Source organism: Cryptotermes secundus, unplaced genomic scaffold, assembly GCF_002891405.2.
Source record: "Cryptotermes secundus unplaced genomic scaffold, Csec_1.0 scaffold5, whole genome shotgun sequence".
Classification (NCBI taxonomy): domain Eukaryota; kingdom Metazoa; phylum Arthropoda; class Insecta; order Blattodea; family Kalotermitidae; genus Cryptotermes; species Cryptotermes secundus.
Window position 1 is genome coordinate 4,665,647 of NW_019724742.1, and position 14,759 is coordinate 4,680,405.

Below are 14,759 nucleotides of genomic sequence, written 5' to 3' on the forward strand. Positions count from 1 at the left end.
ACAGTAAAGTACTGCAAATTCTGCTTCTGGAGGAACCTGAAGATGTAGACAGCAGGTTCCTCTGAAATAGCAATCCCTTCCCACTAGATGACTGTGTGACACATCACAGAAGACAGTAGTAATCTGCACAGTCACCAGCAGCAGAACCTCAAGTCTCACACATGCACACATAGACACATGTAAATATATTTGCTTATTAACTTACACAAGAAAAGTAAGTGTGAGTGTGTGCCACACATACAAAATGTCAAGGTGGCCAAATTTCAGGCTGTCTACTGGAAATCTTATGAATTAGGAATTTAAATTTCTTTAAAAATTTATACACTACAGACTCTCACATCCATCAAGCATGGATCACAGTGAGGGAAAACTGAGTGTGTCAGCACCAAGAAGGGTGAACTGAATGGATAATATGGGAATTAGTTTGTATAATAAGGTCCCCAATCAAATAAAACAAAGGGGAAATTTTAACTCATTTAAAAAGGAATTAAAATCTTTTTTTGCTGAAACATTCCTTTTATTCTGTAGATGAATTTATGTCTTTTGATTCATCAAGTGTGTAAATGTAATATATAGCTGATTAATTTGTTGTATTTGTGTAAAGACAATGAAATTAATGGTAACTAGATCTAGATAACATTATTCAGAAGACAAACCTCCTATATTAGGGTGGTGCAATGTACACTGTAAAGATATGCATGAGAATTAGATGTAAAACTGACAATTTCCTTATTCAAATGGTTGTAATACCTGTGTGTATGGATTGTTGAATGATAATAAAATGAAATGAAATGAAATTAACAGTGATTTTTCTGCAGTATGCAATAGTACACAGCATAAGCACATTTTTTTTTTTTGACGGGCTTAAAACCGGTTATTTTGCTTCGTCTGTGACTTCCAGAAAGAGGGACTGTAACTGAAATAACTGGAGCTCAGGTCTCATACATGACACAATTATACAGAAAGCATAAATAATACGTACTGCATGAGGTTTCCAGCTGAGGAATGTAACCACATTGGGCATGGTCACAAAACCTATAGGTACCAGTGAGATGTATCTTAAGCTCTGTGCAATCTGATACACAAACACTGTACAATCTTCACTTCCAGTAACCAACACGTTTCCCTCACCATTCATGCTCATTGCTGTAATTGGTTTAGAATGTGGTTTTGTAGCCTGAATTAATGTTATGAATTCTTCCTTTGAGCTTGGCTCAGTCTTCATTTCTTCTAAGGAAACAACCACAACTCGTACTACGCCATCACCAAATCCAGCAACCAGTACACTTTCTGTATTGTACGCCTATGTAAGTAGAAACGATTAACTGGTATAAGATAGAGATTAATAAAGATATATTATAAATGTAAGACAGGAAAATTCTGAAGGTGTATGAACCAGTAACTGAACAAGGCGTTTGGAGAACTGATGGAATTATGTAAAACCCCCTTGTCTGATAACATTTATGAAAGAGTGGTTGGGACATGTGATCAGAATGGATGAAAGAAGGCTGGAGAAGAAAATTTTTGAAAGTAAGTCAGAAAGTTGAGGCTTTGTGTTTATTTTCGTAACATACTGATTTTTTACGGTGAGGAGTTGTCACCTCCACGCCCAACCCCCAAGAGGGGGGCACCCCTTGTCGGCTGTCCGCGACTGCTTATTCAGTATATTCACAGCTTCCCTCCAAAACTGGAGGTCGTCTCCTCCATCCACAACCTGAGGATGCGCCATGCCGTGGTGACAGGGACCCACCTAACATGGAAACTGCATAATGAGGAGCTTCATAACTTGTACTGTTCTCAAAGTATAATTAGAATGATCAAGTCAAGGTGGATGAGGTGGGCAGGTCATGTAGCACGAATGGAGGAGACGAGGAATGCATATAGGATATTGGTGAGAAAGCCAGAAGGAAAGAGACCACATGGAAGACCAAGGCGTAGGTGGGTGGACAATATTAGAATGGATCTTAGAGAGATAGGATGGGATGGTATGGATTGAATGGATCTGGCTCAGGATAGGGACCAGTGGAGGGCTCTTGTGAACACGGTGATGAACCTTCGGGTTCCATAAAATGCTGGGAAATTCTTGAGTAGCTGCAGAATTGGCGGCTCCTCAAGAAGGGCTCAGCTCCATTAGCAAGTAAGTAAGTAAGTCAGAAAGTTGAAGAATAATCAGAAAACCAAGACAAATATTACTGGAAGATGTAGAGAATGATTTATGGGAGCTGTAAGTAAAGAGACCAAAAGAAAATGCCAAATTATAAAGAAGAATGAGAATTTGCCATGAAGAAGGCTGAAGTTCCTTGCGAACTGAAAAGCCTAGGGATAAGTAGATGTAAGTTACATATTGTGGTTTTGTAGGTTATGACACCTTAGAGTCTGATAAGTGGTTATCAACAGTCCAGATGAACATTCTGCCTCCATCCTCAGGGAAGAAAAAAATTCCCTCTGGACATAAACATGACGCTATAACTGAGGAAGAATATCAGAAATTAGAATGTGTATTTGATTTAATTTCGAAGATCAAGATGAAAATCATGTCAACAGATTCTGATGTTAAAGTTAGCTATACATGTCATTTAGAAAGTCCTGAAGGAACACAGAATGCTCTGGTTTCTAGAAAAATTATTTCCTCTCTGTTCAGAAATAAATTTGTATCCCTTATTCTGCTGTCTCTGCCTAGCCATTTAAGATAATGGCTCCAAGACTCTTTTTATCTGAGACTCCCTTGATGTGAATGACAAGCTCTGAGAGCTCCTCAACTTATAAAAATGACTTGAAATATCTGAAAAGCTAAGTAATAATGAATTTTAATATTAATTAAATACTTTTTCTATCAAATTATATATTATAAAATGAACTTGGTCATTCATTATCAATTTATATGTATTAATTATTTTATTTATGCAGGCTATCAGTTCTCTTGTGCTAGGCCTCATACATGTGGAATTTTTTAATATTAAAATGTTTTGTCTTAGCTCTCACAGATGGTTTGTGCTGTGCTTCGCTTCTATATCTTATCTGGCTTTGGTACAGGTGCCCATTGGTTCACCTAACTCACTTATTCAATCACTGTTTTCGGCTCTCTCACTTTCCAAATACTTGGAAGGAAGCAAAAATAATAACTATACCTAAACCAGGTAAAGACCCGAAAATTTCCTCAAAATTTACGTCCGATCAGCCTCCTGTCCATGACAGGAAAACTATTCGAAAAAGTAATTTTAAAGTTCCTCCGTAAACATATTGAAGAAAGAGGCCTGCTCAACGCAAGTCAGTTTGGTTTTTGTGCACGTCACAGCACGACATTGCAATGTATGAGGCTGGCGGACCACGTGACCCTTAATTTCAACAATAAAATGTCTACGGCTGCAGTGTTCTTGGACATCGAAAAAGCCTTCGATACCACGTGGCACTCAGGCTTGCTGTTTAAATTATCAAAATTGGAATTCCCCAACTCTTTGACCAAGCTTATTGGGTCCTTTCTCTCTAAACGTAAATTCAGGGTCTCTGTTGAAGGCGAAATGTCAACGCCAAGGGAAATGCAAGCAGGGGTGCCACAAGGTTCTGTTCTTTCCCCTACTCTCTTTAATTTGTATATAAATGATGCCCCCCATACACAGGGCGTTCACCTGGCCCTCTTTGCAGACGACACCTGTCTGTATGCGACAGATCGCAAAGAGGGTTTTATTGTTAGAAAACTCCAGCGCGGTCTCAGCTCAATGGAGACCTGGTGTGAGCGCTGGAATATAAAAATTAATGAAGATAAGACTCGGGGGGTCTACTTCTCTCGTGGTCGTCGACCGCCTGAGTCTTGTCTTACTCTAAATGGAAGAAACATTCCATTTGTAAATAGTGCAAAATATCTAGGTGTAATCTTCGATAAGAAAGTGACTTGGAGATTACACATAGAAATGATCGAAGCCAAGGCCTTCAGAACATTCATTAGAGTGTACTCCCTATTCAAAAGTGAGCGATTGAGCGCTAACATTAAACTGACCCTCCATAAAGCTCTTATTAGATCCGTAATGACTTATGCTAGTCCCGCCTGGGAGTTTGCGGCAGACACTCATCTAGTGAAATTGCAGCGCCTGCAAAACAAGGTTCTCCGCACGATTGGCAATTTTCCAAGGCGCACACCGGTCCGCGATTTGCACATGGCATTCAAAATTCCGTACGTATATGATTACATAACAAAATTATGCAGGCAACAAGCAGAAGTCATACAAAATCATGATAATGAGAATGTTCGCAACATCGGACAAGGCGAAGCCCGACACAAAAAGTATAAGAGGCTTAAACTTGGCGGCGGTCAGGCATACGACCGTTCAAGTGACTAGACTGCCGTGGTAGCTAATACTACTAGGATATTTATTTATATATATAAAAGGGCATAATCTGCTGTACCTAGCCTGGACTGACAGAGGCCGTGTAAATATTGTACATTTATATAAGAAATAAGTGTGTATTGTAAATATGTGTAAATACAGACAATGGACTAATTATTACAGACTGACTAACAAATGACAGACCCGACCTCTCGTCAGAGAGGGCGCTACACATAGACAAGACAGTAACTTTCATCTAAAGAAATATCTGGTCATGAGCCCCAGCTGGGGCTCGACACCAAGACAGACAGACTGACTGACCGTCAGTTGCAACGTGACTCAGACTCAGACTCAGACTCAGGTACAGGTGCCCGGAGATAGGGACCAACTGATTACCTGAAGACAGAGACAGAATCCAGTCTCCGAAACATTAGGTTTTATAATAAAAACAGGATGATGGATAATGTCCAGAAATGTAACATTTATTTCAATTGTTGTGTTCTCCAATATTTAATTGTGCCCCCTCCAATTTCTCTTTTGAGTGCAAAAGTGGTTACATCTATATTATATGTGGCTTACATGCAGTGGCAGCCAGAGGAGGCAGGAGCCCTGTGCAGGAAATCTCTTAACAAGGAGAAGTTTCTTTTCAAGATAATTGTAAATGAAGAGTCTGCCATCCTTTCCAAGTGTTGCAAGATGTTCATCCACAGGTGAAGCGGCCATGTCCATTACTGGTCCTGCGTGACATATCAATAGCTGCTCGGGAGACTGCCGAAGAGAGCTCTTGATGTTCAAGTCAAATTTCCATATGCCACCGTTGGCATCCTGTAACAGAATTAAATCTCTTGGTTTCAGTTATCTACTAATGTTCACATATCATTTATACCATGCCAGAAATGCTTCTAAGTGAAGACTTTAGGGCAGGTGTTCTCACCCAGGAGTAGAAGGGCACTACAAATGCAAAGAATGCAGATGTGGTCTGCTGAGAAAGCATTGGCTGGAGGCCAACCACACAGCAATAGGTATTATAAGCTGACATCAGGAATCCTCTTATTCCAGATATTTCTTTTGAGTAATTTTATTAAAGCTCAACATCAGTTTTCTGTCCCCCCAAAAAAAAGATAATTTTTGGCAGCAAACTTTGTGGTACATGTGCAGAAAGGTAAAAAAAACATAGAGCTGTCACTATTTCACTAATTCTGCATACCCCCCATGAAGATGTATGATGGAATGGAGTTATAGTTCCACGAATTCTTAACCTTGGCACTGGATGAGCTGGGTGATCAACACCTGGACCATTTTGACCCCAGGGAAAGAGACCCTCATACCCACTGGGTGGGCCCTAGAGCCACTCTTGACACTGTGGATAACAGAAATGTCTCTTGTTCCTGCTGGGAATTGAGTCCTGTTTTATCATCTGTCCAGTCACTAGCCTGTGACTGTACTGAATGAAATATCCTGGCTCTCTGTGTATCAGAGTAAATACTGGTGATAGTATGGTACAAACTAAAGCAACGATTCATCACTCAAGTTGTTGGTTATGACAACATGTAGTTTGGTGGGTGAGTATCAAGTTGAGTTCTACCCTGTAGTTGAAGGGAATATTTTCCTCTGAAACAGTGTTATGCATATATCAGACTACGCGGCATCTCAACCCAGAAAACCATAGTATGAATCTTCATGACAGTGAAAACTTGTAACCTTTTATCAACGAAACATTTGTGAAGAGAGAGAAACCTTTGATTCACTTTCAATGATAGATTTCACTGTTCTGTTAAATTGTGGTCAGTATGATATCATTACATTATTTTATTGATTGTTAAATGCATCATCATCTCTTAATTTCATCTTACAGCACCATAAAACAGGCATGGATGTTGGACAGGCCAAAGCATTAGTCTAAACCAGTGTCTCCCAATTTAATTTGGCCATGGAACTCTGTTGCACTAAAAATGTTTTTGCAAAATCCTGAATAAAATTCCTACATATGAAGCTACAAGACTAGACCATAAATAACTAAGGATAATGATAAATAAATGTTAAAAAAGGCAATGAGATCAATACATTATTTGATAGCACATATTTTTAAACAAAAAGAGTGGCTTTTCTTCATTTCCTCACAAATTAGTTTTATGTTTCGCTTGACATTGGAAAGCTTTATTCTCAAATCTGGCACCAAATTTCTTCTATTTCTGTATTGTGTTTTTGTTGCTGTGTAATTCGAAAATACAGTTTTGCATAAGTATGCCCTGGCTAACGGTATAAGCTGATGAATTACACGTTTCTTCTTCTGAGTCAAAAACACAATTTAGTTTATTAATTTCTTCCTTTGAAAGTAACATTCTTAAGCTATAGAAGCTTAAAAATTAATATTTTTAATGAAAATTTATAATAATATCTAAATTATAATGTTTATACTGTTATGAAATTTTCTTGCTGCATCCCTATTTTCACTTAGCGGAGACACAGAGTTCCACAGAACAACTTTCAGGAAACACTGATCTAATGGATATTATGGATATTGTACAATGGTCTAGTCATTAGCATGGGATGTCCTGCGCGAAGTGTTAGGATAGTAGTTCAGTATGTGAGGCTACAGGAGATACATCAATCTCCATTATTCCATGCTTACATTTTAATAGATATATTTAATATTATTTTATTTCATATTGGTGTATCTCAGCATTTTATAGAACCCAAAGGTCTATTACTGTGTTAACAACAGCCCACCACTGGTCCCCATTCTAAGTCAGATGAATCTAGTCCACATCCTTGCAACCTATTTCTTTAGGATCCACTTTAATATTATCTTCCTATCTGTGAGTAGGTTTTCCTAGTGCTCTTTTTTCATTAGGTTTTCTTAATGAAACTCTGTATTGTTGAATACATTACTTAACATTACTTAACGGTCACAGGTACCACACCTGTTTATAAGAGTATGAAGCAGATTTCATAATATTTTCAGGTGTTCAATTGTTCAGTTGTTCAGTGGTGTATGGAGTGACTATAGATAGGGTTTGGATTGGTGATCAGATCTATTGGACACTTTAACACACAACTCATGCCTACACTTTACAAATCACTGTCACACACAGACTAGTGTCCTCAGTCACGTTCTTCACTGAGTTGCTTGGTGATGGATGTACCCCTTCCTCTGGGTTCCCGAACTATCCCTGGCCTCAGCTACCAGCTTCTCACAGCAACAGCTCACAATGACTGAACTGCACTCACTCATTCACTCACAAAACAATCGCTTCACTAACTGACTGACTGTCCTGTTTCTAACATGTTGGCACAGACCACATAGAAAACACTGTTCCTCTGTTGCAGTACAATTGTTTGCCATGGAATCATGCTCGTGTGTGGAGCCGATACTTGTTTAGCAATCACTGTCTAGCAGTGGGTCTACATGCCACAATATTAAATGTCCAACAATAATGAGAATATTTGAGATCTAATCCTTTGGAACCTTAACATGCATTATGTCACTTGTTTGTGCCCATACCTGACCATACCAGAAGGTGTCTTCAGGATCTTCTGAGATCTTGACAACACACATGAGAGCAGCTTGATTGTCAGCATCCTTAATTTCAATCTCCATCATTGGCTCTAGCTCAAAAAAGCGGTTTTCTTCTGGTGGATCTACTGCATCAATTGTTTCAAAGTACCACATCTTTACAAACCCATCTAACCCTGTAATGAAAGTACTTATGTTCAGTTGCTATAGAATTCCTATCAAGGAGTTGTCATCGCTAGGAAAGCTGACTGAAATAATAGTACTTCTTTCTTACGTTCAGGTGACACATGGTTTGAACATTGGCCAGGGCACCAACTGTCCTTACTGAAGGCTTTCTTGTATCCTCAGTCCCTCCATGCAGATACTGGGACAGTACCTTGAGATAGGCCATGACCACTTCTTCCCCATTTCTCTCACGTTCATGTGACCACACTCTCATGTTAGTTCACACTAAGTGACTGTGAATTGCGTAATCTATTATCTCTCCAACTTTTGAACACAGAAATCTCCAAATAGAAATGCTGACACTAGAGATTTGTAGATGGAACTTAAAAAGACTATGTTTTCAAAGAAAATGTATTATGTGGAGTTTATTTTATACAGTTCCATATTGATGGTCATGGTAGTGGTAGTACTAGGAATTGTGCTAGCAGCAGCAATAATAGTAGTTACTAATAGACAGAAGTAATAAATCTAACAATAGGGGTCAAAAAAGGTATGTAGTCTCCAGTGGTGACCAAACAATTTTGATCTATGACTAAATTCACGTTCAGCATTCAGTAATTGGCTTTCGGAGCTCTGGAAATTTTGCTCAGTTATTGCAGTACAGAGGAAATAGCAAACAACAGCCAAAGAAATTAAGCTGAACAGAATTAATAAATCATAACAACAACCAGCCTGCCACTTAAACTCAATTCTTTAGCTTCCTTTTCTTATTCTGAAACATGAAAGTAGGCTTGTGCTATATCCATGCTATCTTTGTTTCTGCCAGTGCTCACATATTAACTTTGAACGCCTGAACAAATCTTTATGAAACTTAGTAATTATATCATGATACCTGAGCCCATCTCAACGGCATACATCATAAATCCCTTCCATCAGTCTGTGTGTGTGTGTGTGTGTGTACCCCTTGACTTAGCTAGGCAAAGACCTGATAAAGTGTACCCCCCTGTCAATGCTAGGTAAGCACTCAGTGAAAACGTTCTGCAGCAATGAAGAATTGTTGGAGTCATTTTCTGCTGGGTCCATGTCATATCAAAGGAAAATAGGTGATACCCCTTCCCAGAACTTCTTGTTTCCTATTACCTTATGCTTGGCCTATTTTGACCTATTTTATTGCCTCTAATTCAGCTGTATGTTTCATGCTCCCAAGTTGGACAGGGTGTCTGGATATAATAAGTATATGTCTAGTTATAAAAGCTCAATCACTTTCCATCAAATCTAGCCAGCAAGGAACTAAAACTATGCATATAGCAAAGAAAACATAAATAGAGGAACAAAAAATATATTTAATATAGGAAAAATTATAACAAGAAATTTACATATGAAGAGTGTGCCAACAATGTGGATCACACTTGAACAAAGCAGTTAGTACAAGAATTGGGCTATGACTGTGGTCCTGCTAAGGGTAGCACTTTAGCTACACCAATCAGGTCCTTGGCAAACTAACTATAATAATTAAACAATGTTCTACATGGCAAACAAAGTTTCCCCTTTGCATAACAGGAAGTCACACATAATTTGCATAAGATACAGTACTCACAAATACAATAAGAAAAATTACTAACTTTTTTTCAACAAAACCTCCTACTTAACCAGATTATACTTGCATGAGTAACAACATGATATACATGCTGAAGAAAATATAGGACACAAATCAATGACATGTATGATAAGGGCCCTTTGCCTCAACAGTCTGACTGGCAGCTTGAAAACTTAAATTTCCAAACTTACATAGCAAAATATGGCACCAACAGCAAGACTGAAACAGAATTCAGCGTGCATCTTCACTGGACTTTAGACACAAAGTGGATCAAGCATAAACCAACCAATAAACAGGCTCCTATCCCAGAGCAAAAGGAAGGGGTTGCACTTGTAGAAAAGAAACACACAAGAATGATGTGAGTGGGCTCAGAAGGTGGAAGGGGGGAGGTGACTTCAGGTACATCACAGACAGTGACAGCCAAGACAAGACTGATCAGACCAATCAGACTAAGAGAAGCAGCACAGTACAGCTCATCCATACCAACAGTTGTGAGATCACCATTTTCAAATTCAAACTGAGTAATTGGAGCAGCATGACAATGCTTTTTCTTTTTTCTTGAAACTTCAACTTTGATCAGTCCTCCTTCCCATAACAACATATTGCCCCACTCACAGCCAGATATTACCTAGAACAGACATGCATTTACATGTATTAGGTGACATTTTAAACAAAAAACAGTGACAATATATGGCTGAAATGACATTCTGTATTTGTACCTGTATCCTGCAACTAACATGATAGCTGCATTTCAAACAGTGGTCACATGACTCAAAACTGCATAATATGAAATGTTGCTAATGACTTATCAGACTGCATGCTTTCAGATGCAAGAAGACAGTACTTTTTATTATCACCACTGTGAGAGCCTCTAATCTACACATTTGATGCTCTTCTCATTTCACCAAGAGCATGAAGTTCACACAAATTAGAATCATGTAAGTCAATGGATACCTGTATACAATCTGTTTTAAGAACATAGGGCCTATCAAGTTTTCTTACATACTCCCTTTAGTGTGAAATTTCACATAATGAACATTTTGAAATCTGTTGCGGTTTGCACTGTGAGCACTATAGTAGTTGGTAAAGCAACCGGCTACAGGCTGGATGACTGAAGGGTCAGAGTTCAAGCCCCAGTAAGGTCAAGAATTTTCTCTTCTCCATGTCACCCAGCCCAGCTCTGAGGCCCACCAGGCCTCCTATCCAATGGGTACCAGGGGTTCTTACCCCGCTGATAAAGTGACCGGAGTGTGAAGCTGGCCACTCACCTCCAACTAGTGCTGAGGTCAAGAAAACATGGATCTATACATCCACACCCCCACGCATCTTCATGGTATAGTGCTTAATTACTTAAGCATAGGGACAACTGTACCTTTTTTTACATTTTATAAATAATTAAGTGTCAGTGCTTGAATAATGTGGGGATGAAAAGGTTAATGGTTAATGAGCTATCACAGGAGAGGTAACATATTCTTTCATTTTATAGTCACTCAATACATGGTGATCCCTGCATGACAAATACCTTTCCATCTGGAAGTGTCAGAAAACCTATAATGTCACTTATCTCTGTCCTCCCAAATCTTCCAAGTGATCCTGTAAGTTTAAGGCCTGTAAAGGTTCTTCCCACCTTCCAGAAATTAATATGCCCCACACCTGCAAACAGATTCACATTTGCAGTCCATGTATATATAAAGCAATCCTGTCTCTATTTTGACCTGATGTAGAAGTCACTGTTGCCAGTAGTTACAGAGAGGACTGCCAGTTGGGAATGAGAAGTTTCCATGCATCAGTAAGCACTGCAGTAATAACTGTTGCTGAAAACAAATATCTGTTGTTGATAGCATGCATATTCAGAGAAGTCGTGATTTAATGTATATACGTGTGGATCAGCGGAGGCATTAACAGTGAAAACTGTAGCTGTGAATGGGAACTGCTTATTTGGAAGGTTCAGCCCAGTGGTTGCAATTGGCCACATTCATAATAACATGTAGCTACATATAAATACATTTGAAGGTTGCATAATGTACATAAGTCATCCAGAAAGTGAAGACCGTTTGGTGATTAAAAATATATTGAATAAAATTAATTTTTTTACATCATTACTACAGACATTAAATTACTTTCTACATAATCCCAGTGAAGATTCAGGTAATTGTTATATCATGTGATGAGTTTCTGTATGCCTGCATCATAGAAATCTGTCTCCAGTCCAATGAACCAGCCTTTAACCCTCTTCTTCACCCCGTCATCGCTATGCATACACGTGCCTTCCAAGAACTGCTTCAAGTGTGTGAACAAGTGAAAATCACTTGGAGCCGGGTCTGGACTGTAGGAAGGATGGAAAGAAGCATCCCAGGCAAAGTCAGCAAGTAGTGCACATATGCTACCAGTCTTTACTTTCTGGACAACTGTCATACGTGTATATGGAACAAAAGAAATAAAGTGTATGTCAATGTTTCTTTTATATCTGAAGGCCAATCATTCTGCCACCCAAGTTACACTTTGTCAGGTTGTTACTGAGAGAAATGTATCTCTGTTGTTTAGTGGTGAACTAGATAACGGTTATGATGATGCTGTACTGCCAGTTGAGGAAAGAAAGAGGTTAGTTATCTTTGACAAAATTTGCTTTTCATAAGCAAGCTTTGTCAGAAACATTTCATGCAGATGGAAGCAGCATGTTCTTATTCAATCATTTTTTGTATCACTGTGTGAACATACCTGTCTTTCCAGAATGTTTCAAGTCAGTGAGATTAGGTATTTCTGATGAATAACAAATTTGCATTGAAATTTAAATTGATTATATGCTAACAATATGATAAACCATTTATAAGTAGATTCTGTTGGGTTCTGACAATGGCGTATAGCACTCAGAATTACTGCGTTTTTGGAATTTTACCATCGTCTGGAATTCTAGAAATTAGAAAACACGATATTTTGGAAACTGGATCTGTTTCCATCCTCAGGTGAGTGGGGAAAGGGGAAAAACACCTATTTATTTTGGTGTTTTCTAGAATTCCAGATGATGGTAAAATTCCAAAACGCAGTAATTCTGAAAGTTATTTATAGTTTTAATCCTCTTTCCATATAATAAGCAGTTTCAACATGGCTTCCAGTTAGCAACAAGCAGACCATGAAGGCTCCTGTCACATGTTGATGCATAATGTTATGATACAATAAAAATAACTTTCATACCACATGTTATAATGTGATCAGGAACAGAGGTGGCAAATGCTGCCTTGTACACGTCATTAGAACAGGACTGGCAACACAATATTATCTTAGAGGCCTTCCAGTTCCAAACAATCAGCAGATAATCTGGCGCCCCTCCTTGAGAACAGAGCATCTCCCCATCTGGGCTGAGGGAAATATAAACCATTATATAATAACTATGGTACCATTATGTATCCAAGAAGCAGAAGTGCCCATTCTTATCCCAAAATATTGTTGCTTTTTTCACAACATCACAACACATAGCAGGTGAACATTTACAGTAAGAAAAACATCGAAATTAAGTAATTAATTGTACTTGTGTAAGTAAAACAATGATTAGAAATAAGGATTTGAATCATGTCCAGAAACTCTAATGCAATACTTGCACATCACAACAGCTGGGGTGACCAAACATACTGGCAAGAATATGCCGTAAACTCCATGTTAACTTGTGTGTTCTGTATAATGTTCATAGCAGGGAACATGAAACTGATAGAAAGCAACATAAAAGTCCCATTCTTATGTATATTAGACAATATGGCTTTCTCATAATTTACATGTCTCAAAAATGTTAACTTGAGCTACAATGAATTAACTCATATTCTAAATTTGTATTGTGGTATTGGTCGTTCTTTAGAGAGACAGCACTCTCTAAACTTCTGTGCAATTATTTATTGTTGATATAGAGATTACAAGAACTAGCTTCAGTTCATTGTAGTGTAGTAGCGCCCCAGCAATATAAATTCCTCTGCTTCTATAAGTATATCTTCTCAGAGTATCCCTGTATCTTATGTCGTCACTGTCGCTGAGTTGATACTGTTTGAATTCTTCGTCTCCAGTTGTCCATGCTCTGTATAGCCAACTCATACCGTTGATTGCTGGATTGTTTTCTGGAATGCTAGATTGATTCCTGGATATTTTTGGCGTTATTTTAGCCTCATTATATAGCTGCTGCACGGACCATGCACAGAAAACATGTCTGTTGGGGTTACCATGTGATCAATACCTATCTAGCTGACTGGCTCATTGCATGCAGCCTAGCAATAGAAAACATTTCTCCTATTGTTTTGTGTGTGTGTGTTTGAGGCATGGCCTAGCTCTGGATATTCCTCTATTGTCGTGTGTTGGAATGTGTTTACAGAGCTGTTGCTTGGCAATGTGGATTTATTCATTCATTCATTCATTTCTTGTATATTCCATAAATCCATATACATAGATATAGAACCAGTCACATAATTAATATAGTACAATACAAATATAAATATATATGTACAGTTTATAATCATTAAAATAGATAAAAAAAACATGTGTTAAATTTATATTAAAAAAAAAACAGTTTTACATCACTATACATAAAATTATGCAATATTAAAATTGTTTATGCTATTATCCTTATTTCTAGGTAAATTTGTTACTAAAGAATTCATCACATGTATAAAAAGAGTTTTGCAATAAAAATGTTGTCAACTGACTTTTAAAATTTTTCAAGTCATTAGACATAGATTTGATTTTTGGTGGCAAATGATTAAAGATCTTTACCCCCATGTATCATATTCCTTTTTGGAATTGTGTCAGACTAGTTTGTGGATAATGCAGATCACAGATAGATCTGGTACTATAATTATGCATTTGTGAGTTGAATGTGAACAATTCCTTATTTACTATGACAAACAGAGAGATCGACAATATATATTGAGCTTGTAGGGGGAGGATATCCAATTCTTGAAACAAACTACGACACGATGTTCTCTTTGTTGTATTTGTTATAATCCTAATTATCCTTTTCTGAATCCTAAACACTTTTATACTATGCGGGGAGTTACCCCAGAATATTAATCCATATGTTATTATAGAATGTACATAGGAAAAATACATCATTTTTAATGTCTCCAGTGGTAAAAAGGATTTAACTGATCGGATTGCAAAACAGGATCTGTTTAACTTATCA

General features: G+C 37.9%; 1 protein-coding gene across 1 annotated transcript in view; it reads right to left on the reverse strand.

Moving 5' to 3' along the window:
* Nucleotides 1-14,759, reverse strand: part of LOC111862655 (cilia- and flagella-associated protein 44) — a 62,620-nt gene that overhangs the window by 36,053 nt on the left and 11,808 nt on the right. Inside the window, exons 4-9 of the mRNA XM_033750741.1 lie at nt 12,794-12,957; nt 11,124-11,254; nt 10,085-10,229; nt 7,828-8,015; nt 4,902-5,147; nt 983-1,303 (exon numbers count right to left, since the gene is read on the reverse strand). Coding sequence (XP_033606632.1) covers nt 983-1,303; nt 4,902-5,147; nt 7,828-8,015; nt 10,085-10,229; nt 11,124-11,254; nt 12,794-12,957 — 1,195 coding nt within the window. The remainder of the gene's footprint in view (nt 1-982; nt 1,304-4,901; nt 5,148-7,827; nt 8,016-10,084; nt 10,230-11,123; nt 11,255-12,793; nt 12,958-14,759) is intronic.